Genomic DNA, 27,113 nt, shown 5'->3' on the forward strand with positions numbered 1-27,113 from the left:
GTATTGACCACATCAGGCCTACATAAGAATTTTTATAAACAATTTATGAACAGGTTTAACATTTTGATGATTGGCCCTGACAGGAAAAATCACTATTAACACATCTCACACCACAATATAATCAGGTAGGTTTTTTGTTTTGTTTTTAAGAGATTTTGACAAATTGGAGCTTTGCTGACTTTGATTTAAAGGGAGGTAAAATGACAAAATTGGCGTAAAAAGTATTCCAAATAAATAATCACTGATGGGACAAACCGAAAGTCACAGTAAGTTGGTTATGTGTATATCCAAAGAACAAGCAAAGTAAGACTTAAAATTGTGAAAATATTCCTCAATAAAATGAAATCTCTGTCGAAGACTGTTGTTAAATTCTTAATTGCGCAACCTCAAGGGTACAGGATTTTAGTGATTACGTTAAATTGCTGGGTAGTTTTTATACATATATAAATATAATTCTGTCTCATATTGATCTAATGTGAAGCAATTGACAGAGTCAGCGTTAAGGTTCTAAACAATGCCCTATTGGATCATATCCAGGTAAGTTGTGTGTTTGTGTGCATATGTAATGAAGTGAAGAAAGAAGAAAAGTGTGGTCAAAAACAATTCCCCAATACTGCGTTTTGTTTTGGTTTATGAAAGGGTGTTTTTCTTCTGACGCCTCCGCCAATTATATGCTCCTCTGCTCCAGCAGGTGGCAGTGTACCAACATGTAGAGGAAACAAATGTGCACGTCTCTTGATTTCTCATTGCATGTGGGCCACTGCAATTTATCACCAAATTAGCTTATTAACGCTGCAGATGTATTGATGGATGGCTGTCTCGTGGAAGAATTTGATGAGGGGTGGAAATTAGAGGCAAATGTAAATCGTGCAATTAGCTGCTTAAATTATTTAGCTGATATCATTTAGAATGAATTATAGTTTACACCAACTTGATTACAGAATGAAGATTTCACATCACTTAGGTAGGGTCTAGTCTGTTTAATGTTTTTGTAGAGGGATTGGGGGGGCAAGGTCCATCTGCCTTATCTTCACAAGCCAACCACTGCTGGAGCCATCTAGGCATTATTAACATATCAGAATCAGAGGGTTGGTTGTACAAAATTACATAATCGGCATACTTTGATTCTTATATGCGTGCCGTTTTTAAAGTCTCAGCGCCTTCTTATAGTTGACCTAAAAAAAAATGCACGCTATCTTTAAAGTCATCTTTTCTTTACTTTTTTTAATCCGATTCAGATGTAAGTGGAGATTAAAACGGATGCAATTTCAGCACAAAAAAGGAGTCAAAAAGTGTTAAAAATAAAAAGGTTTACAAACACAAATCATACCATTTACACTGTGAATGTTTTAGTATTTGTGCAGCACATTATTCCGCCGTGCACTTGGTTTTCCAACATTGGAGACAATCCATCAAATATAGAGAGGAGCAGGCTTTAATGCCATTGATCCATGCACAGTCGATGTTGTTCAGGGTGGGGGGGTGATGCATGTGCAGCGTTGTAAAGATAAAACGATACGCACTACGTGCGGCAATGGCCTGAAATCTCCCCGGTCACGCTTTTGTCTCCCTGGGGATGAATGGGCAAGGTGTGCGGAAACCGCTTGATGTCTTGCCATTTATTGTCCTCTGTGCGTCCCCGGTAATTGTGCACCCAGAGCTCAATTAGAGAGACAAACCCCTCAAGGCGCAGTCAAGCTTAGGCATGGCCAATTAGTTTCCCAAGCGATGTCAGAACTCCTTTGAACTGGCGTGTCGGCCTGTTGCGCAGCCACTGATTCAGGATGACGGTGCTGCAGTGGCAAGCTTCTGCGCCGTGACCTATTTTGAAAGCGGCTAGCAAACCATAGCAAAGGCTTGGCTTTACTTGCACGTATTCATATGCGGGCTATGCTCTTTACGTGGAGGTTGTGTCTGGAAAAAAAACACTGACCTTGATAAACCGTAACAAAACAAGACAGATTAGGTTTGTTTGTTAGTCTTTGTTAGTAAAACAAGTTAGTCCTGGTTTAAGCAGGTTTCACACATGACAAATTTTATCATACTGGATAAAAAAAACAAAAACGGGATTGGCTCCACAGTCCACAAATGATGAAGAATGACAAATTCACATTAAAAAAACAACAAAATATGGCAAATCTTATTCGGCGACTGGGAGGGTTCGTACGACAACAGAAAGGACAGATTCTTTAAATCTAATATATATATATATATATATATATATATAGTTCAAGAAAAAGTATCTGATAATGACGAGGTCCTCAGAAACGTTGCTGACAGATACGACAATCAAAAATAATACCGCTCATCTTTGTGCTCGGGCTCGTCAGAAGTAAAATAATAAGTTTGTTATCATTTTCCGTCACACCTTTGAATATAAGTACACATTATTGCTTGTGAGAGTGATATGTGAATGAATGCACGCCACCTGAGTGGCATTGTTCACTTTGAGAGGATCGTCTGATGAGAGGGGACACCGGGCTCGTTCGGCGTAATTGTCACTTGACGCTCTCCACCTCTTAGGCAAAGGACCCGAGGTACTCCTGCTGGGCGACAAGCTGAATGACAATGAATGGCACGCGGTGAAGGTGGCGCGCCGGGGGAAGCATTTGCAGCTCTCTGTGGACAATGTCACCGCAGAAGGTAATTTCAGGTGATGGAAAGAATGGTTCACGTCACACTAAACACGCATCATCGTCTTCTTTAGGCCTCATGAGTGGCGCTCACACCCGCTTGGAGTTGAACAACATCGAGACGGGCATCATGACCGAGCGCCGGTTCACCTCGGTGATCCCTTCCAACTTCATCGGCCACCTGCAGGCCCTCTCCGTCAACGGGATGCTCTACCTGGACCAGTGCAAGAACGGAGACATCTCCTACTGCGAGCTGAACGCACGGTTCGGGATGAGGCACATCGTGGCCAATCCTGTCACCTTCCTGACGCCGGCCAGCTACTTGGCCTTCTCCACTTTGCAAGCCTACGCCTCTATGCACCTGTTCTTCCAGTTTAAGACCACCAGCCCTGACGGTCTCATACTGTACAACTCTGGAGATGGGAGTGACTTCATTGTGGTGGAGCTGGTCAAAGGGTGAGTTTACAGAACGACTAGGGCAGAGGTCTGCAACCCCGCGGCTCTGGAAACATGTGCGCATCTTTACTCTCTCTCCTGTGGCTCCCTAAAAAAAATGTAAAAATTTATATTTTGTTTAGTTTTTTACATATTTGTATTTTAGATAAATATTGAAATGATTTTTAGAAAGAATAATTAAATATTGTTCTCACATAGACACGAAAGGTAGATGAAAACGTTTTTAAAATTACCTAAAAATGTCCAAAAAGTGACCATAATATGTCCATTAATGAAGAGGAAAAGCATAAAGTTACTACAAAATGTCCACAAAATGTTAGAAAGTGATAGCAAAAAAAGGCAGGAAAAAATGTCAACAAATAGCCATAACATGTCTAGACAAGGGAGAAGAAAGGTAGAAAATTACTATATGTACATAAAATTGTCAAAAATTTCAGAAATTTGACAGAAAGGCAGAATATCTAAAAATGTATGAAAGACAAAGCATGGAAAATTAAAATAATAAAAATAACAATGCAAACGGAAGATGAAAGGAAAAAAAAATGGATCTCAAACTATTGGACGCTTCTTATTTTTCTGTTCTGGTGCAGCTCTAATTAACGCTTCAGTAAACACCATTTCCTTCATCACAATGTTGAAATGTTTTTGCGGCTCCAGACAGATTTTTGATAATTTATTGGCAGGGCACATATACACAAAGATGTGAATAATTTCTTATGGCCAATTTAAACTATGTGTGTTTAATCGACACAATAATTAGAATAATCTTTAGTTGCAGCCCTACAAACATTATGAACAACACAAGTACATACTATCTAGTTTGGGGAGTCAAGGAAAGGGTAGGCGCATATACAGTATGTGACACTGTGACAAAAAACATCAAATTTGAGCCTTCACCTTGAAACAGTCACAAGCGTCTGGTCACCTAGGTGGCGGAACGGAGGACAATGGAGGTGACGGCGCTGATCCATTTTGCGATTCAAAAATAGGAAAGTAGAGTTTCCTACTGGCAAACATCGCACAAACGTTCTCCAGGAAGCAATTAGTCCATCTGAAGTCCCGCTTGGCACTATAGCTTGCTCTTTCAGAGACAAATAAAGGCTTGGAACACTTCAGTGGCAGTTTTCAGGTGGCTGCGTTTTTTGTGGGGGTTTTTTCCTGTTCGCCACTTGCTATGTGCAAATCACTGACATCAAATACTATTCAACGACGAAGCAAATATTTCATGATAGCATTTAACTAAAACAGGCCAGGTAGATAAATACAAAATATCATAAAATGGTATGCACATTTAATCAAATAATCTAAGTACATAGCAGATGACTGCAAATAAATGTCGGTATCATCCTACAGGTTCATACATTACGTTTTTGACTTGGGAAATGGCCCATCACTGATGAAGGGAAACTCGGACAAGCCGCTCAATGACAACCAGTGGCACAACGTGGTCATCTCCCGTGACAACAATAACGTGCACACGCTCAAGATTGATATCCGCACCGTCACCCAGCACGCCAACGGAGCTCGCAACTTGGATTTGAAAGGTGAATTATTTCAATATTGAGTACAATGTATGAATATTTTTTCCCCAAGATATTTAACTAATTTGCTCCCAAAAACGTTTAAATACGTTCTATTTTAAATATTATTATGGTCCCCAAAACATATTTATATGTTTTTTATGTTTTGGTTTTTATGCTAGAGCATACAGAAGGCTTTGACAGAGCCTCTGAACTAAAGAGAACACTTAAAGCAATGGTAGTTATTACAAAAAAAAAAGGCCAGCAGGTGGCAGCAGAGTATAAGCGATCAATCAGGGCCATGTTGCAAAAAACTCTTTTCCCAAAAGTTTTAAACAGATTTGTGAAAAATGATGACAATGATGAAACTTGGCTATATTCTAATGTATAATTGCTGCAAAACGGAAACAGATAGAGTATACTTTTTTTTCCTGATGAAAGTGGAGACTAATCTTTCTTCTGGTAGGTTTTTATAGTAATAGAACACAGTATTCTGTGGGCCTTGCAAATCCAAAAATGGCTGCCAGTGAATGAGTTAAAGTGGAAGTCAACCTTAAACATTTCTTGACAATAATATGTTATGTGACCTCACTCGTCTAAACATAACATTATGATTAATATTACATTTGTGGAATATGAGTTATGAAGCTAAATCCAGCCGTTTTTATCCATCTCACGGGGCGGCCATTTTGCCACTTGCTGTCGGCTGAAGATGGCGACCAATAACCTTTCTTGACATGTTGTCAAGAAATGTTTTTTGGGTTGACTTCCCCTTCAAACAGTATCGTCTTGATAACGCGCTGATTTCTACGTTACAGGGGAGCTGTACATCGGAGGTGTCGGCAAGAGCATGTACAGCAGTCTGCCTCGACTAATAGCATCGCGCGAAGGTTACAAAGGCTGCCTGGCATCGGTGGACTTGAACGGAAGACTCCCCGATCTGCTGGCAGACACCCTTCAGAAGGTGGGAGAGGTGGATCACGGCTGCGGAGGTGAGGCGTGACAATGGGAAAAAAAAAACTGTGAATCCCAACTGGGCTCAATGTCCCTTTTTTGTTGGGTCGGCTCCCATTGTCTAAACCAAGCATTGAATGTGTCGTCACCGTATAGGTCCCAGCACAACCTGCACAGAGGACTCGTGCCACCACCAGGGAGTGTGTCTGCAGCTCTGGGAGGGCTTCTCCTGTGACTGCACCATGACAACCTACGGGGGGCCATTCTGCAGTGACCGTAAGTCAGATTTTTGCTTCGCTGCTGGGAGGAAATCTCGCTCTGATTTATCAACACAGGTTGGCGTTACGAAACACTAAAGGGAGAAATGTCTTTATAAGCGCATTGAAATGATTTCACAATGAGTCACCACAGACGTCTGCATAGATTATCTAAGATGTTCCCCCTCACAGAGCCCACAGCGGGTGTCATGGCCGCCTTGTACTAAAACGCTCGTGTAGTCTTTGTGACAACGGCTGTTTTGGGAAATGTGTGTTTTGTGTTGAATTGTCAATTAATTATATAAGGAGATAAGAGGACCATATTGTGTGTATCCCTGTTGCATGTTTTGTTTAATTAATTGGATTTTGTATATTACCCCCCTCCCCCCATGTTTTTAATCATTTGTGTCATTTTGAGTAAATTAATTTAATCAAATTTTTGCCTGACAAGTTGCTTTGGTAAGTGATTTATTCAAAATGTTAAGATTAATAGACATTTATTTAATAATGAATCTCCAAACTTAAAAAATTCAGATTGCAGCATTTGATGCTTGTTGGATTTGCAAAGCCAGTGAAAAGTATATTTGTAACATTAAGACGACGATCCAGAGTATTCATACAAGGTGTTTTTGGATTGCAAAATGTATCTTCCTTGGCACAAACTTTTATGCATAGGATAGGAATCATTTTGAAGTTTAAAGGCGTAGTCCCTTCAGTAGAAGAAAAGAAAATGTGCTGTAATCACTGAGGGGGCTGGGCTGTTGGTTATTTACATACCGTATGGATCTGTATTTACAGAAAATGGTCGCATTAGAATTATACAGGCTGCAAACATATAGTGGCACAGCTTCATTTGAGATTTATAAAAAGCCAAGACACATAATAGAACTGCTTAAATGAAGGGTTGCAAAGTGGCAGCTTTTTGTGGGGGATAAGGATGGACCTATTCAAATTTGGATTGCTATTAATGTGGAATTTACTAGAAATGTGGGGCTGATATGTAAATGTACAAACTAATTAGTAGTCATTCATTCCCATGTCCTGCATAGTATGCATCCTTACTAATCTAAAGTTTGCAGCCGTTAATATCATAAGTTTGGTGTAAACGGCAGCAAACCCAGAAAACTCAACGCAGCTGGTCAAAAGACATGAGGTGAGCATTTAAAATAGTTTGAGGTCAAAATGCTTAAAGCACAATAGGAAAAGTGCTACTGATGCACACCAGAGAGTGGAAGAAAATTGCCAGATAAATTGTTTATGTGGCTTGTGAAAGTAGGGAAAATTGCGGTCTTTGTATGAATAAAAAAAAAAAGGAAAAACAAGATTATTTAGACAGTGGTGGACTGTGAGTCTCTCTCTCTCTCTCTCTCTCTCTCTCTCTCTCTCTCTCTCTCTCTCTCTCTCTCTCTCTCTCTCTCTCTCTCTCTCTCTCTCTCTCTCTCTCTCTCTCTCTCTCTCTCCCCATCCATAAAAATGTACTGCACCCACACCAGTCTCCATGACTTTTCAGTGAAGCCAAAACAAAGGTTTAAAAAAAAAAACATATTCTTCTTCTGTAATGTCCTGGTGGCTCCTCCTGCAGGTGCTTTTATTTTGAAAAATGTTTACAAAGATGATGTAGCAGTAGTTTATATATCAACGGTTCCTCACCAAATCCTACTAAATGCATCCCAAATAAGATAAAAGATTGACTAACAGTCCAGACATAAAGAACTTTTCACTAAATCTGTCCTTTAAACAACTTGCTCTCTGCCTTTTTGTTTGTTTTTTGTTTTTTGTTTTTTGGCTCACTCTCCTTTATTGATCCTATCTGAAGATCAATAGCCTGATCTCTCTTTCTTTTCTTTTCTTTTAATCCATGTGTTAATCAAGCACTCCCTTATGCTAAACCCAAAAGTACAGTATGCACCTGGCTCTGCATTCTTCTTTCCTGAATAATGCTGAACTAAGCAGGAGCATACTCAGCCATTTAAAAGTGAAGATGACATTTTTTTCCCAACTAGCAAATAACTAGATGTTAATATATTTTACGTACCTCAATGCTGCCCGGCATTTTGTGGCGCAACGTGATTTTACACTGAATACGCAAAATTTGAACTTGCCTGTATACTGTAAAAAAAAATAATATATATATTAAAGTGGAGGCTGACTGTATTTAAACAGCCCAGTTTTGTGACGTGGTGTGAAAATCTATTGAAAGGAGTTTTGACTCTTCCTACTACTCGATAATGAGTCAGAGCAAATGGAAAAAAAAGCACCCCTTTGATGTATTTTTACCTCACATAGCTTCTATTCATTTTCAATTAGTTGCCCTCCATATTTGTGAACTCAGCACCTTGGCTCCGCTTGTGACCTGCTCGGAGCAGGAGGGCGGTGGACCGAGCGCGTCATGCTGATTCTTGGCATCAGAATTCTATTGTGCAGCTGCTCTCTATGGCTCAGCTCTCTTCGCTCTGTGGGGCAGCCCGGGTACTGATGCAACATTTAGTGTGCATGACAAGAAACTCCAAAGTCTTGCACACTGTAAGACATCTTTTAGTTCTCAAGTCATACTTTTTTATTGATTGCCACAAATACACAAAGCAGTGAGATGCTTATTGAGTAGTCGCTAAGCAAAAAAAAAAAAAAAAAAAAGCATGTTGATTTGTGTCCAATTTGATTCCAACTGACAGCGATTATACGTTGGTAGGCACTGGTTCCTACCCAATTGGAGGTTCAAAGGACATACCGTTTAATCTCTTCCCAACATCTGATTATCTGTAATTGCGGCAACTCTGGCACTGACGCGCACACTCACGCACGCACGCACGCACGCACGCACACCAACTAAGCTGGAATTTGAAATGGCTGCCTAAGGCAAAACCATCAGAGCACTCGCCCCAGCAGGTCCTATAAACATGAATGTATTTACATGAATATTGGACTGGTTGGCTTGAAGCATATCAACCACACACCCTCTCGTCAATTGCAATGACGTGCAACATGCTTTGGCCCATTTCACATTTAAATATCACATTCTAGAACAGTTGTTGCCAATGGCAGATGTAGTTCTTATTTTATCTCACCTACAACTCAGAACAATTCTATAACATTCAAAGGCGCATTTCACAGTAACACTAAAATCAACCGTGGGGACAAAAGATACACAATTCAGTGCTGACTCGTGTCTTGTAAGTACGACTTGAGTCAGCACTTGTTTCTATCCAGCACGAAAGGCTCTTCATCTTGCTGGTGATAATTGACATGCCTAACTAATCAAAGGTCAGTAATACATCAGCGCAAATCCAAAAGAGGAGCATATTGTTTTCCATTGAGCCAGCGTTGAATCAGCAGCATATGGACACGTTTGCAGAGAACATGTTAGCATGAATACATTTCGGTACAAGAGAAGAGCCATAATGTTTTACCGAGGATATGAAAACAGCAGTAGGTAAAAAGATTTTTCATCGAAAACAATTTACCCGGGTACGACAACAGTATCTCTCTCTCCCTCTCTCTCTCTGCTAACCTGTCAGGTGGTGATTATGTAGCACAAAGCCATGTGTTCCACATTATGATTGTGTCATTGATTTTCCGGGAAAACCAAAAGCAAACGTAATTATTAATGAAGGCTGTTCCATCATGCTTCGAATATAAAATGTTCCCGTCACAACAAAATGCAGCTATAATTTCAGCCATCTCAAAACATGTTATAACATAAGCTGTGTTTAAAAATTACGGGTGGCATGGCTCAGTGGTAGAGTGGTTGTCTCCCATCCGTGAGGTTGTGGGTTGTTGAAGTGTCCTTGAGCAAGACGGTGAAAACCCGATTTGCTCCCAGTGGACCTGGCAGCGCCTTCCGTGGCAGTAGAGCTTTGTGTCTGTGAAAAGCACTACACAAATAAAATTTACTTACTTACCAAATTTGACATTTGAGCAAGAAGTGAAGTACATATTGGGACTTTTTGCCCGCCAATCGCAGTAATATGACATTATATTCATCCGTTTTCGGGGCCCAATAAGGGGAAAATTCAATCTACTTAATTACGTGACCACATTTTCTAAATTAAAATCAAATAAAAATCTCATATACAAAAATTTTCACCAGGAACAATTTATAACAAATATAATCGCTAATCAATCTGGTGACCGGTCGTTGTGTTATTGCTTTAGCTAATGCTAAATGCTATCTTGGTTGACAGTTGAACAGTGCTAAACAAGTCAATGCACTCACCATGATCCAAACAGAGAAGAGTGTTCACAACCTTGCCCAATTTGTAAAAAAAAAATTGCCAACTATGTAAAATGAGGCTTCAGAATTGTGAAGAATCATTCAAAGCTTACTGGAATATATCCCATTGACTCGTCGCAGCGAGAGGCACTAGCAACCAGTTAGCTAGGTAGCTAATAGGATTCCAAGGCCCCTCTCGGCGGACGGGCAGCGGGGCTAGTTTGCATCACCTCCTCGCTTGGGAATTAAAATAACGACACCAAGCATTTTTTTTTTTATTGTAGCATCCATGGCAGATGTATTTTTTGGAGTGTAGGCTTTGCTCGTTTGCTAGCTAACGAAGCACAGGTAGCTGTGGGGGCCATTTGAGCCACAAAAACAGTTTACCGCTATATCTTCACAATTCAATAACCAGATGTCAGTTTTCAGCAATTATCTTTAAACACACAATATAATGTATTTATTAACTATAACTTTACACTACTTACAATGAGGCAAATTCAGCTGGTATGTATGTCTTGAAGGCCTTCCTTAAGTTTCAGCACATATTTCCACCCATCTTTTTTTGTTGGATGCCATTAGAATGTGCAGGTGTATGTAATGGAGTGTCCAATGATTGTAAATCAGTCAATATTTTATGTCCTCTCACCACAAGCAACCATGTGGATCCATCTTGTTCAGTCCAGGTGTGAAATTGCACTTGAGATGGCTTTAATGTAACTCACAAGGATCCCGCACCTGAACAAGGGAGCCTACCTTTGCTGCTCATTTATAAGTCTGCATTTCCCTGTGATTGTTTTATTCCCATGGTGGCAAAGACAGACGGTAAATTGTACTCTTGGCCTGCAGGCATGAAGCCAAGCTACATGAGTGCGGCGTGACTGCCGCTGTCTTCTTTTTCTATTCCACATGCCAGTTAGAGTGCTCTTTTATCTCGCTTTCATTTCATTTATGTCAAAACTACAATGGCGTAGTTTATCCATGGGAATGTTCCCTGTCGGAGTGCTCAAACAAATCCCATTTTTATGCTTTAACTTCCATTTGAGAGGGAGTCTTGCAGGTCCTACAGGCCACAAGGATAATCCAGGATAGAGTTTCAGACTTAATCTCATGCTTTGAGACTGAAGCTCGGAAATATGTTTCGTGAAGATCTTAAAGATGTTAAAAGGTAGAACATATCACGCATCCAAGTCAAGGAGGGGCTCTCCCATTGGGATCAAAGTCAAAAAATCGAAAATTGCGTGTGCTGGGATCAGACCGGGCAAATTTCATCCAATTTCAATGCACCACTCGGCTTTTCTTGTGGCTTGATTGAATCTAGAGGTGCCCTCACTTTCCTATTCCGATTGATTACTGTTACCGTGGCAACCAAAATCATTATCTGAATTGGAAAAAAAATAAAGTCCTAAACCATCTCTGTATGTCGAGAGGTTGGGCATCATGGGCGCGCATTTACTTGCCCTTTAGATACACAAATTGAACACTTAACATATGCACTTTGCTTCTTAGGAGGCATTTAAAGTGATTGAGAGTGATTACTATTAAAGGCAGCATATTGTGTGTGACAGAGCAAGTCTGGCGCTCTCAGCGGTATTATTTCATGGCCCTAGCAAGCTCCCAGCATTCGGTTTAGTGCAGCATGGAAATTGCTGTATTAATTGAGCTTTTTAAAACCTGGATGGACGTCTGCAAACATAATAGTCCATCACTTACATTCTTTTTTGAATCACAAGTTCTTTGCTAAATAGCGCGCGTCAAATCCAAGTCTTGACAGAGCTTAGACTCTTGCATGCTGAATATCAAACAGTGATATGCCTAAGCATCCAACACCTACAGATCCCATGAGAATTGCTCACACGAGGTGGTCCATGCCTTTTCCGTTTAAGTCATGAAATACTTCCAATAGTAATACAAAGGAAACGTGTACTTTCTGACTAGCCCTGATTTTAGTTTATTTATTGTGAAAGGTCATCTTTAACGACACTTCAGTCATCACTGTTTACTTTTCACTCAAGTGAGAACCAACCACCCAGTAGAGGCTTTGCTCGCGGCGCGTTACGGTAATCGACTCCAAAGTTAATTAAAAGCTCTACATTTATTTGGCACTCGTCCACAATACGACTTGCCTCTCATTCATCCTTGCTGGCACTCTTCCGTGCATCGTTTGCTCAAGGACACGTAAGCATACGGAAGGGAGCAATCGAGTTTTGATCTTCAAACTATGCTACTATATATTGGCAATAAAACAGAGAGAATACCTGATTTGAAATTTACCGTAGTGTGTATTTTAAAATAGTAGAAGAGTGACAGTGATGCAGCCCAATGTGGCGCCAAGTAGCATTTATGGGTAAATCTATCAATCCATCCATCCACAGTAAGTATCTATCTGCTATCCAGATAATCTAACAGCCGTTAATCTATCTTCTTTAAAATCATGTCTCAAATGAAGAGCCCTATCGATTTTAAAAGATATCCAACCCCAAATGTATTTGCTTGTACATCAAATTAATACTTTGACTTCCTGTCAGCAACCTGAAAACATCTCCCATGTTAACCCATTTTCGACACGACTTTACTGATTAACATGTTTTATGCAAATGAAAGGACCATGTTATTTTTAAGACACTGTATCTCAATCCACACTTTATGAGGTAAACAAGAAGTCAAAGTAGTCAAAAGTTAAATCAGTAGCTCAATGATTCCTCGCAGTACACTCCTGAACTAATTTTCTTCCGACATTAAAATTTAAGATCAATGTGAGCACACCGTTGTACATAATTACATCACGACTCAAATAACTTCAATAATGAAATCCAGTTCTTTTTTTTCTTTTTTTTATAGTTACACAAACCAGCATGTTTGAGGTAGTGAATGTGAAATATTAAATCAGTAGCTCAATGTTCCCTGTAACAACACGGCTGGACACATTTTGTCAGGTTTAACACCTCCGCATCAAAGCATGCGTCCCACTGATTGCGAATGATTTGAGACAAGATGCTGCACTTGTCACAAATCTCAGTTCATCTAAAAGCTTATAGAGGAGGGCTGTCAGACCAATAACCCGTCTGACTTGAATTTGTGATGGATCTGAATTTTGGTTATCAAGACGTGTCCATTTTCGACAACGTTCCTTCTTATTTATTGATCTTGATTCATCCGTGTTTCATTATATCGAAATAAATCGTCATGATTCTCATTGCTTGGCGTCATCAACTTTTTTTTTCTGAGTGGAGGGCCTAAACATCCTTTCAGAGCTCCGTTTCCGAGGCAGAAAACTTAGAATACAAAATTAGAATAAAGACCGCGTTAACTTGTCCTCCAGTCAAACACTGAATACATACTCTTCCACAGGTCATCATCTCACAGCACTTTTTCAGCTTCTCAGCCTTTTAGGCCTGAGAGTAAAAGTTCTGACATTTACATAGATGTGAAAAGAGAATAAGTACCTGAGGCGTTTCGCGTCTCTTTGGCTTACTTTTGCTGCCTTGTCCTTGCTTCTCACATTAAAAAGCCTGACGTGATGATGGGTTGCACTTTTTCAGGCTGTAAGGAATAGGGTGCATGTGTGTGCTAGGGAAAAAAAAAAAAAAAGGTTATGTGTAGTTCTAGTGTGCCTGTACAATTTGGGGCAGACAGGATTGGATTTTAGTTCACGTGGCCCTGTTATATGTTTGATAAGTAGCAGTGGGAGGCTGCTATAATAGAAGAAGGGATTAATGAAAAAGGCTAAGTCCCAGCAATTTACTCAAACCTAATTATCCAATTCACTGGCATGTGTGCTTGATAGAAATAACAGCACATTCTTCACTTTTTTTGGGGGGTTAGAAAATGAAACCCTAAAAATGAAAGATGACAAGGTTATGTCATCAGAAGCTCACGCAACAGAATTAAATGCAATATTCCCATAAGAGCCCCTTGTTCGTTGCTTTTAATATTGTTATTGCTCAGAATTAACTCCTAGTTTGAATCACATGCCTAAATATGAGGGTGAAGAGTCGCATAACTTCTGCCAGGCAATCAACAGCCCTCTTCACAATTTGTCTTCTTACGCGTCGTCCCAGGAAATATTCCATCTTTGGGTGTATTACACTACCAAGGCCATATGAGAGGTGGGACGACAGGGAGTGCCATCATTGCTGAGTGAGGGTTTAACACCTTACAGTCACCGCGCAAAGGCTGGCACTGACATCATCGCGCATCTAATTATCCGATAGTGATTGTGGCACGCTGTGTTTTAGGTTTCACACTCAATGTTGGGGAATTTCCCCTGCTTAGTTGGGTTCTGTGTAAATTCAAATGCAAATACAGTAAATGATTGATCTGATGCACCATTCCTTGTGAAGATCTCTGCATGAAAGTGCCTACTAGGCTATGCATGCATCTGTGGTGACTTGAACTTACCAAAAGCTAAAAACAACAACAAACAAACAAAACACCCAGGGTTTTGCCATTTGCCAGTGTACGGCAAGGAATCTTGGAGGCTAACGTTATTTAAACTAAACTAAAAAGAAAAACCTTTCAGTAGGTAGACTCGGCCACGTTAGCGCCAGGGTTGTTTTTGTTTGTTTTTGTTTTTTAATCGATTAATCGATACTGAATCGGTTCTTAAAATCGACTAATCGTTACCGAATCGATTCTCCTTTTCAAGGCCGATATCGATTCATAAAACTATGAATTTCCATAATTTCTTAAGAAAATTGTATTTTAAAGGCCATTTTTTGTATCTTACTCTTTTCTTGAAAATGACTGTTCACGTGAATTTAAAAGTATTTTTCTTCCATTTATGAAAGACCTGATTTATTGCACTTTAAGACAATTTAGAATATTTTTTATTTATATTTACAATTATTTGAATTAAAATTATGAAAATATTTTCATCTCATCCTTGCGGATGTCAATGTTTGTGTAACATTTCAGTAATTATAACACGTTACTTTCATTAATAAACTAAATCATCTGACCAGTTACTGCCCACGCAAAATTTACTTTAAGGAAATTAAAATCGATACCCAGCCCCAGTTACCGCATCGGTTGCAAACCTTGGTACATTCTGATATGCTCAAAAACTTGAATATGCGGCTTGGTAAATCACTTGAGACAACATTTGGTGGAGATAAAGCGCAAGACGGCTTTTTTGTCGAAAGCACAATTAGCAACCCTTTCGGGGTGGATTTTGAATGCAAGTCCAAGCTCTATTGCCTACTAATGACAAAATCCATCCACCGATCTATTTTCTCTAGCACTTGTCATTAGGGTGAGCTGGAGCATGTCCCAGTAGACTTTGGGCAAGAGGCGTGGCACACCTTGGACTGGCCAACAGCCAATCACAGTTAAAAGAACACTCCTTGTTATTTTGTTCACGGCTCACAAATTGTCATCAGTAAGTCCTTGTTTAAAATCGAATTAACTAATTATTTTCTTGTAACCTTTGGACATTTTGTCCCACATCGCCAGAGACTGATAGACTGATAGCTCATTAGAATGCAAACTGACACAGACAGTGTGGGAATGTGCAATAGATTAAAGATAAACCCAAGCCACAGCAGCAGTTGCGTACACGGCGACATGACTCAGCCTGCATGCATGGACGGCTGGAGTGAGAGTTTAGTCGTGATAGCGTTTGAAGAAAAAATGCAAGACAATCCGCATTCACGCTGCCTGTCTACGTATTTGCGCAGTCGTCATATCACCTCGAGATACGGCATCCTTGCGTCATTCCTGTGTGCTATAGAGTTTATATATTGACACCAGTCGTTCATCAGCATAAAGTTGTAAAGTAGTGTCACCCTGATACAGTATATCATTTTATGATATCATATCAAGTCGGCTTGAGTAACTAACTAAATAGCTGCGAGATATTTGGAATTGAAATTGGTGATAAAACGTGATCTGATTCTCATTTAATTTACAACAATAGACAATTACAGTCTGCCTTAACCAATCATTGTATTGAACACATCATATAAAGATTCACAGTGCATGGTGGGTAAAAATATGAAAAGAGATCATCGTAGTCAAGAGTCATCCAATCAATGTGACGAAATTGGAATTGTTGATTAAAGCATGAACCTTGCCTCACGCAGGTACGGTTCAAAATGAGTTCTCGGAATACCTAAGGTTTAAGGTTCTTCTGTCCATGGTAAGACAGATTGTCTATAATTGGAGAGAATTCAGCACTCTTGCTGCCCTCCAAAGTCGTGGCCGTCCCCTAAAGATGAATGCAAGAGCACAACGCAGAATGCTCAATGAGATGAAGCCAAATCGGAAGAGCATCCCTTTAAAACACACAGAAATCTTTGGCACGCTAACGTCAAACAAAGTAGATTTCCATGGAGGCGACCAAGGAGGAAGCAGCTGCTGTCCAAAAATATTTTGAAGTTTACAAAAGAGCACCTGGCAAATGTGTCTGTGTACAGATGAATGTACCAAAGATGATTTGTTGGAAGAAAAAAAAAGCCACCATCAAAACCGTATCCAACTCTGGTTGAGGGGGCTTAACTTGGGACTGCTTTCCCGCCTCAGGGTGGGATACATGCTGTCACCGACATGAAAAATGAATTCCCAAGTTGATCAAGACATTTTGTGGGCCATCACAAGACCAGCTGTCTGCCAGCTGAAGCTTAACACCAAGGTGGATGATGCAACAGGACAATGAAGCAAAAAACGGAAGTAAATCAATATCTGAACAAAATAAACCTTCCCAGTCAGTGTCTTGACCTCAACCTGATTCTGAGGCTGTGGCGCATGACCTTAGCACCGGACATCCCGGTATATAGAATATTGCTGAACCGAAAGAGTTATGTGAGGACGGATGGTCTAAAATTACTCCCAACCTCTGTACAGATCCGATTTGAGGTTATTGCACTCAAAGGAGGCGCAACCAGTTATTAAAGTCAAAGGTTCACACTGGGATCGTTATGTGTTCAGTAAAGACATGGAAACATAGAATAGAATAGAATTAGATCAGTGGTGTCCAAACTATGGCACAGGGGCCATTTGTGGTCCGCTGGCCATTTTTAACTCACGTGCTCCCAAAAATGTATAAAGCATTCTATTTTAAATAGTCATGGTCCCAAAAACGTATATATATATATATATATATATATGTGTTTTTTATGTTTTTTTTCATTTTTTATGCTAGAGCCTACAGAAGGGTTTGATGCAGCCTCTGACCTGAAAAGGTCGCATAAAGCAATGGTATTTATGACAAAAAACGGACAGCAGGTGGCAGCAGAGTATAAGAGATCAACCAGGGCCATGTTGCAAAAAAGCAAGTGTTTTCAACAGGTTTGTGAATAGTGATGAACCTTAGCTATATTCTAATGCTAATTGCTGCAAAACGGAAACAAATACAAATCTTTCTTTTGGTAGGTTCCATGTTTTTATAGCAATAGAACACAATATTCTGTCAGCCTTGCAAAATCAGTCAAAATCCAGTAAAACAGCCGGGAGCGAAAGGGGGCTGCTTCAGTGAAAATGGCTGCCAGTGAATGAGTTAAGTGGCCTGCGGCATACACAAAAAAATAAAATAAATCACATTTGATAGTAATGAATTTGTTCTGAGCTTTTCTGAATATGCAAAAATGCAAATTAACTATTTACAATTAAAGAAACGACGTTTCTCTTCATAACAACGTGGTGCGTATAGATAATGGTTACACTCAAAAATGTCAAAGTTCAATTTGTGAACATATCACATGAAACATTCTTACGTAACTGCTTTAAAAATGGTCATCTTACAACAGATTCCGCTGTTCAGTTCAGTGGCTGATATCTTCTGGTGGGTTTCAGCATCTGGACCACCCAAAATCTATTTGCCTTATAGAAAGCTGTTAAGGTTGCAAAACATATTTATATTTCAGTGAAAATATGTCAAAGTGGCCCTTGCAATTTTAGTTTATTTTTTTGGGCGTGTGGCCTCGAAGGAAAACGTTTTTACACCACTGACTTAGATGAAGATCAAATCACTTTTTATTTATTTTTATTATTTTTTTTAAGCAAACATCAAGCCACATTGATTTCCTTGCAGTGAAAGGAAACACGGAGCAAATTAAACTTGTGTCTCAAGGCACCACTATGTTTAATTCCATTCGGTTATTATTTTGGCAACATGGTGTGACTTGTTTGTTTATACTGAAAAGTCCCTAGTTTTGCAGCATATAGCATGACGTCCGCAAATTTAATTCAAGAACATAGAAAACAAATTTATAAAAAAAACAAAAAAAGAACCATTTTCAAGTAATGCTGAGTTAGATCAAATCTGCACAGGAATGACAGTCACAGTCATTCTTTCAAGTTTCCTTAAGAGATGTGAAGAGTTTAAAGAGGAATTCTCCATCCAGCAGAGATGAGTGCGAACAATCTTTGCCTTGACACAGACTCCTATTGAGAGCACTAATTAAAGACGTGCTCATTTCGTGCCCGCGATTGGAACGTCATAGTCACTCATCAGGCGAAATGCTCCAGTTGCGAAATGTTACTGACTGCGATGCGAGCGACGTGACTTCTCCTGTCAACATCCGTGGCTCTTCAGGCTGAAATGATGTGTCGTATGATAGGGCTCAGACAGTGTGATTAGCTGGCAGCGCATTTGGGTTGTCTGCAAGGCCCTTGTAAGAGGGGAAAATATGACAGTATTGTGCTAACAATAAGATTGAAATCATAATACTGATGGATTTGAGCAGATATCACAATGTATTTGTTGAATTGTTTTTGCTAGCAATTAGGGGTGTCAAAATTAGTGCATTCATTTATTATTTATTTATTAGTTATTTTAAACTTCCTTTAACGGCACAAATTATTTTAACACGCGATTTGGAAAGCCTGTAGTGGGGGAATTCCAGTCGCAACACAGCAGACACGTCCATGTCAAAATTTAGCAGTAATAAATGTAATAAATAATGCATGTATTTGTGGAGACCGGAGTAAGGTTGTATTTTACAATTTCAAAATGTTTCATTTTAAATTATGCAAATAATCAATTGATTAGAAAAAGAGGAGGATAAGCTTGTACAGTGGATCAAAAAAAATGTTGAAGGTGTCCTCATAACATTAAATATTGGAAAAAATAACACATAAGTGCTTTTCAAATTTGTCGGGCAAAAAATCTTGATAAAAAAACCCTTTTTAATTAAACAATTAATCGTGATTACTCAAAAACATGTGATTAATGTAATTTTAAAAAAGTATTGTTTGACAGCCCTAATTGTAACTCAGTTTTATAAATTATTATGAAATTACTGTCAATGACTAAAAGATGCAGCCATTTTTCTTAAAGTTTTTTCCCCCACTTTTATGATAACAAGAGTACGGAAACTTAAATATTGTACTTTTTATTGTACATTTAGAACAGATATAAAATTAGCAATTAATCGTGAGTTAACAATTGAACTCATCCGATTATTTACAATTACAGATTTTAATCGACTGACAACCCTACTAGAAATATAACTGACATAGGATGTCATTTCCTTATTAATGTTTTGTGTAAATAATTGATTGAGAAGCCATTCAAATGGCGGCCATGCGTGTGCCGTGGTCCATCCATGCTTCAAACACGAGACAATGGCATCCCAGTGAAATCCAACAATAAGGAATGATGACGTTCGTATTTTTTTTTTCTTCCCCGAGCAGCAGCAGCAACCTCTCTTTTTTTCTCTTCTTCAACTTCCAGCAATTTTTTATTTTTTGGTCCGAGCATTTTGTTTTTGCAAGCCTCTTTCTGTTGCATTTTAGAACTTAAGCATCTCCCTTCTCATCTTGGCTCTCCTTGCATCCTGTGTATTTCCCATTAAAAAGGAAAGACGCTATCAGGCTTTCATATAGTGTATAAGATAGCAAATAAATCCTTACACATTATAAGCGGACGTCTTACACCTTGCTGTTGCAGGTTTGTTCCCGTTACCTATTTATCTGCCAGACATGCATGTGGTCTTCATTTATCTTGGTGCCCCCGTTGTTTCTTGTTACCATGAGGTATCGGCCTTCTTCTTCTTGTTTTCCGAATTTCTCATTACAGATGAACAAAATAGGATAAGAACCTTTTTTTTTTAAATCTCCACATAATGCACTGTTTAAATGTTAAATATGTAGTGCACAGTGTGTGTTAACTATTTGACTATTTTTTTAATTGAAATTAGCTCCAAGCATTAAAATGGTATTCATAAGTGAATAAATTGCATTAATGTATCGAATAGCCACTGGTGCATAGAAATATGATAATGCAGTAATTCTGTTCTTTAAGACATCTAAATATAGCATTTGTTAAAGTAGTAACAAAATATTGAGTATATTTTAAAAAAGTTATAAAAAGAGGTGAGTGACTGCGTTTCATTTATACAAAATAACTTGTAATTTAGCTTTTGTTCACTAGCAAAGTTATACAAAATGCTCATATTAATAATGCAATATTGCTGCTCTATGTGTTGTGTGCAAATTTGTGTGTGACATTGTTAACAAAAAAAAAACGGTGGACAGAAAATGTAGCAAAGTGTTGAAGCTCTTCATCCTCAAAATTAATGGACTGACATTTTGTAAAAAATGCAAGCAACAGCAATTTTATAGCAAGATTTGGCCAATTTCATCTACTGGCTGGGAGATGCCTGTGGTGCTTGGTGATTGAAAAATCATTTTTTTATGAATTTAAAGATGAGACCGTGGGAATTAATAATGTCGTTTTTGATCAATGGACACATTTATAGTAGCTTTGGGGTAAGTTTGTGGGTTGTTTTCGCAATTAGAATTGAAGGAATCTTCAATGAATCCATCCTTGCATGCTGAATGCTCATATGTATTTTTGATACCTTACAGTATTAATGTTTATTAATTGGTTTTCACGGAACCAGGGTATTTATAGTTTGGGAATTTCATTATGGTTATTTTTATTTCGTTTTGATTTTTGATTTTTAAATGTAGTTAGTTTTAATTCGTTTTTAGGGTGCTATAGAATATTGGTTTAGGTTTAGTTAGTTTTAGTATTAGGTTTTTTAAAAATGTGTATTACTTGTGTGCAATAAACACCATGGTAAAATAAAAAAAAGCAACGCACTTCTTACCTAGCCTAGCGTTTCGTCTGATTTAAATGAAGAAGCAGATGAGGCGAGCCATTGGAGCCAAAAGTCAAACTCAACATCATCTGAACGTGCTTTTCTATTGGCTGCTGCAAGATGACGTCACTTCTGTGCGACACTTATTACGGTTAATATTGAAATAAATATGCTTACAATCACATTTAAAATCAACCCTAAAGGCTCATGTATTAAAATGACCAAAGACGAAAACAAAGGATATTTTCGCTATAATTAGAGTTTTAGTTAGTTTTGTAAACGTAAAATGTAGTTTCAGTTCGTTTTCATTTTTTTAATAGCATTTTCGTTTTTATTTCGTTATTTCGAGCATAGAACATGTTGGGTTTTTTTCTTCCAACAGTATTTCTTTTTCAATTGTGAAATACTATTGTTGGTTTTGTGGCGTAAACTTTATATTTAGGATATCCAGATTAAAAAAAAAAAAAAAAAGAAGCAAATAACCATTAGTTTGAGGTCTGGTGAACTTACAGAGAATTGAACGCTACCTCGATAAAATTTAACTTCGTTTCGCGCTATAGTTGCCCGGAATTCCACTTGACGTTCTCACAGTAGAAAAAAAATTATTTCTTCAAAAGTTATTCATAAATGTGTCATTATTTAGCTAACAAAAATATTTCTGACTATTAGGCAGCCACCTACGTACAAACTTTGGAATTATTTTTGTTTTTTTGTTTAAAATACCTTTGCTTGCTTTGCTGCATTGTGGCCAAAAGTAGCCTCGTTGCCGCGGACTAGCTGCCTCCAATGGTTGAGCTAGCTAGCTAGCTAGCTAGCGTTGGAGACAGTGGCTGTGTCCGAATGTGCACCCTACTCCCTATATAGTGCCCTACTGAGGGCTCACGCCATTTTGTAGTGGCGTCTAAATGTCCACGGAGCGAAAATGTCAAGCCCTCAAAATGACCCACAATGCGCTCTGAAAAGTAGCGAACATCGATGTTCACTCAACCGGGTTGATATAGACCACAATGCATTGCGAGTATGAAAAAAAAAAAACATGGCGCGAACAACAGCGCAAATTCGGCAAACGAAGCGATGCGTTAAATATATACTATGGAAATAAATAATTAGTTTTAGTTGAAAATATGTACAACAAAGGAAATAAACATTTTCATTCACAATAAATAGTCTGAGATTTATGCATGGTCACGTGACATGCGACGAGGAGAAAGTAGTGAGCTGGCTGTCCGAATCGCCAAACAGAATGAGGGCACTACTTATTAGGGCACTATATAGTGCAAGGACATTCGGACACAGCCAGTATCTCCTGGGCTGAAATTGTGTTGTTTGTTGCCGTGCGACACAAACACACACAACAAAACTATTAAGATTCGTTCTGAGCAGAGTCCAAAAATTATGATTTGATGTTTTCAGTTTGGCAACACTAAATAATCCATTGCGCAATGATGATGATAACAATAGCTTAACTTTCTACAGCGCCTTTCACAGGACCCAAGGACGCTTCAGTTCAATATTTACAATAGTGTGAATACTTGCCATTCAGCATTCACCCAATAATCGCTACGTGTGGATACATACAAAAAATATTTTCAAATGGATAGCATGTCTCACACATTCATAACAGCCTTTGCGTGAAAGCGTCTCTCAGCATTCACGCCGTCACGTCAACATTAACAGTGTACAAACGGGGTCAAGCCTCGCCAAGAGGCTCAGTGAGAGCCGTGGGTGGTGTTCACTCTTCAGAAATACAAAATAAAGCAAAAGTAGCCAGTAAGTGCCTCAGTCCCTTCTCCCGTGTTCTGAATAAGATCCCCCGAATAATTCCTCCAAAAAAAAGAAGTGCGCTGCGGTTGATCCAAGAAACGCTAAGCAGGTGACCGCCCTCTGCCCTGCTCTGACTTCTCCCTCTGTGCCTCCCTCTCTGTGGGAACATGCCGCCTTTTACTTAACACCCGCAACACGCAGCAAGCTGAACCTCGGATAAATGGCGGTCTGTGCCAACCGCTCGCACCCCCACCCCCAGGGGGGTCCAGGGCTTCCCGGTCGCTCCTGCAGGGGCTGTGCGGAAGGGGAGAAAGGTTACATTCAGTTTACATCATAAAGAGCAGACAGTGTGCGCACAAAGAGGCCCTCACATCGCCAGCCCCGCATCTGCCCGTCCGTCTGTCCGTCTTCCTTCGTCCCAAAACTCGCAAGTCACACCGCCGCGTGCTTATACATCATTTAGCCGCTGTTTCGGCGGGCATCCTCAAAGCTCTCACGCTGTTTTTGCTGATAAATTTATAACTGCATGCAATGAAGAATTTACACATTTAGGCGTTCGGCGCACTCGTGTCATAGGAGAATGTAAACCTTGGCATTTTTAGCAACAAAAAAAAAAAAAGCAGACACCACCATGAGAGTGCAAGCCTCTGCTAAGGCAACCTAGTTTCGCTCTTATTGCCATGGCAACGCTAGTGTTAACCTTCCAAACTGTGGATTACAATGCATTACTGCAAATCAAACACGTTCCTGTACAAGTTCTCAAGTGTGAGCATGTATTCTTGCTCAGTAGCACTGCAGCAGCCTACATTTCTTCTTTTAGGGCTAATTCCCCCATTTTAAAGCACACTTACCTTTGCTTTAATCTAGAACGTGTTGGTTTGTGCAAATGGAAGTTCCGTGACCGCTTTATTGAACCTGCGAGGATGAAATGGTGCCTCCTTGGTGAAGCTATAAAACATTTATCCACTATATCAAGATTTTATATTTAGCTGCGCAGATGTAGGGTGTAGCATTCTTTGGCCGGGGGTCACCTTCAGTGTTATTGCTTTACAAACAATGGGTGTCTAAAAAAAAAAAAAAAAAAAGGCCTTCCTGCTGTTCATACAAAGCAACCGTGCAAGCTATTTGGCACTATTGATGTGATTTATTTCTGTTCATTAGGTCATAAATATAAATTTTCCATACAGCTAGTTGAGCTTAAATTAAATCTGTGTGTATACCAGGGTGTCAAACATACGGCCCGTGTGCCAGAACCGGCCCGTCAGGGGGTCAAATCTGGCCCACAAAGACAGAATACAAACGGCTGCTTTTCACTCAAATCAACAGTTGATGCAATTTTTGTCCACCGGATGGCGCACTGATGACCATTTAAATGACTGAAATTTGGCTGTTACAGTACTCAGGATTTTATGCAAACATTCTGCACTCATTTTTGTTCAGAAATTTCTTATTACTCTGCAGTAAGATAATACATGGACATGTTTTCAGGATGTGCTTGTAATTATTTGCACCCAAAAATAAAAACCAGGAAATATTTTTGACCCGTTGTTATTTATAACTTATTGGTTCAATAAGGGGTATAAACTTTTAGGGTGGAGGTTGGAGGGCACGTTTCTAAGGAGTAAGACAACTTTTCCAATTAAACTATTGTCCCGTTTTTCCCATTCAGCTGCTGTTCTCCATAGCAGGCAAAAAACAAAATAATAACTTTTAAATTCCGCCAGATAAAATGTACAATGGCATCTGAAAACAAACAAATCTGTAATACATTATTGATATTAATGAAAAGGAAGTGTAAAGCCGTGTTTTTAATAATATTTTTGAAAAGCCCAAATCCTCTGATTTCAGCCTCGAGGTATTGGATTTGTTGTAACGTTAAAATGCTAGCAAGCAAGCTATCATACAGTAGGTAACAATTAGTCTTAGCATCAAAGCACTTATTCATACTATTGTTTTCTCACAAGCAAAACAAAAATAAGACAAACACAGATTACTCTTTTTACTTTATGGCACATTTAGGGCCCTATTTTCATAGACAACTGCACGTGCCTTCGGCATAAAAGTTGGCACATCTTAATTTTTGTGCCGATTCTAGTTTAACTATGTTTGGGAATTTGGCAGACCAACCATCTGAATCATTGTAAAAAAAATCAATCCATTGAGTCCATTATTGTTATCATCATTGTGAGTGTAGTTACCAAAAGATTGCCTCCACCTCACCTGGGACCGTAATGAAAACAAGCATTTGAGGAAATGGATTGATGGAAGTCTTTGGGGAGACAAAACTAAAAGTTCCGTTAATACCAAGTACCATGAACTGTTAGAAAGCACTGAAAGCTTCGAATAAGAAGCAAATAAAAATGTCCTGTGTGAATGCTTAGACATGCTGTCACTGCGCTGAAATGTCAAATAAAAACAACACAGACTCAAGTGAGTCAAGCAAACTAGATAGTGAGTGACCCAGAGTAACCCGAGTCCATCAAATGAAGCAATGAGTGTACTGCTGCTGTTTTTTTTTTTTTGTACTAGAATATATTGAATGAACTTCACATTGGTGTGTTTAAATTGAATAGAAATGACTGTACAGTCACCACAAAAAAATACACTACGTGTTCTTTGTGATTTGTCAGTCAGACAGCAAGCTTTTTATTCGAATAATATCCAACACAGTACAGTATAAAAAAAAATGCCTCGTACAATCGCTTGTGATGGTTTCCTGCTTTTTTCTGGCACACACTTCCACTGCTTCATATCTCCTCTCTATTTGTCACCCCCCCCCCCCCCCCTCTCTATGTTCCTGGCTCCCTCCCTGGTCACCAGGAAACAAATACACAGCACAGCAAAGCCAAGCTCAGGAAAAAAAGAAAACCTGCAAAAAAAAAAATCTGAGCTCTCATTTCTTTTTGATCCAGCGTTCACTCACGTTCAACAATATTCAATGAATAATAAACACGCCTATACGTTTTATGTTTCTCCGGATGCAAAATTGCTGATGATGTTTGGGGTTTTTTTCCTGTTGGGTTTAATATGTTGATTGAGGACTGATACTCGACTTAGCAGCGCATCCTCTTTAAGGCAGCTGGGTTAACAAACAGTAAATATAGCGTCCTTTAATTAGGGGACTTCCCTCAGATACATTCAACAAAGGCTTTCAATTGTGAAATTGTTTCTACTTTCAGCCATGCTGATGTGCATCAATACAGCTCGTATTCAATTGATGCCCAAAGAGTGATTGGACATCTGGCCAAAAGATCCACATTGATGCTCTTGCTTTGCACACTGAAGACGCTGTCTGTTGATTTTGCAACTGAAACCATAAGCCGGTTCTGGCCCAGTGCCGTCGCTCTTATTCATACCAAGCTTCTTATAGAGGTGTCTTGCTCAAGGCATCATCAATCATGAGTGTGGTTTGAAAGTAGTTTTCTGACTCTCTATGCTGGGGGATGTACCTTCCTCCATAGTGGAGGTTGTGTCTTTTCTATTGTCGATGTTATAGCTTCTTCGCTGACTGCGTTTACGTGCAGTCAATAACCTTTTCAAAACCCCAATATTATGTAATATTCAGGCTTTAAAACACACACACACAGTATTTTAAAAACTGAATAAGACCCCTGGGTTACCCATTTTCCACACTTGGGTAAAGTAATCACCGTTAAAATCGGGATATACCAATTGGCATGTAAACGGGTTATCCCAGATGTTTCAGAAATTGGAATTTTTAACCTTAACCCGAATATTGATGACATGTAAACGTAGTCAATGATATGGTATTAGGGTTGTAAATCTCTCCAATAAAATAAGATTTGATGCATATTTCAATGCACGGGGTGCGACACAGTTCAAGAACGGTTCGATTATAAAGCGGAACGATTTGATTCAGTGGGATTACGATTCAATTTGGTACGGCTCAGTTTGAGAGGGTATGATTGCAAGAAGTTTCTTGTTGGCGTTTTGCATACATGTGAATGAACTTGTTACGGCTGTAAATGCAGCATTTCTCTCCCACAAAAGACAGACAGACAGACAGAGGAAGGCGGCAGTCGTCGCGGAAACTAGTCAAGGTAAATCACAACCTTTTTTGTCTTAATAAAAGAAAAAAACACATAGGTCGATATAGATTTGTAGACAAGATGAATTTTTTTAGCCATCGTCTGTCTTTCTTTAGTTCATGTCTGCTTTTAAAGGTTTTATAATATGTTAAAGAACCATTATCAAAAGATTTCAGCCAAAATTCCACTGTCTTGCACTTGCGGCTGGGGAAATTGTCTGATGAT

General features: G+C 39.1%; 1 protein-coding gene across 7 annotated transcripts in view; it reads left to right on the top strand.

The window, feature by feature from the left end:
* The window catches only part of LOC147161107 (neurexin-2-like), a 148,173-nt gene that overhangs the window by 73,412 nt on the left and 47,648 nt on the right, over positions 1-27,113 (top strand). For all 7 annotated transcript variants that reach the window (XM_086057877.1, XM_086057881.1, XM_086057879.1 and 4 more), the window contains 5 exons: positions 2,524-2,643; positions 2,708-3,089; positions 4,443-4,633; positions 5,428-5,601; positions 5,720-5,839. In XM_086057877.1, the coding sequence (XP_085914003.1) occupies positions 2,524-2,643; positions 2,708-3,089; positions 4,443-4,633; positions 5,428-5,601; positions 5,720-5,839 (987 nt within the window). The remainder of the gene's footprint in view (positions 1-2,523; positions 2,644-2,707; positions 3,090-4,442; positions 4,634-5,427; positions 5,602-5,719; positions 5,840-27,113) is intronic.

The sequence above is a fragment of the Leptonotus elevatus genome, chromosome 16 (assembly GCF_054856555.1).
Source record: "Leptonotus elevatus isolate MCC_2025b chromosome 16, RoL_Lele_1.0, whole genome shotgun sequence".
NCBI lineage: Eukaryota > Metazoa > Chordata > Actinopteri > Syngnathiformes > Syngnathidae > Leptonotus > Leptonotus elevatus.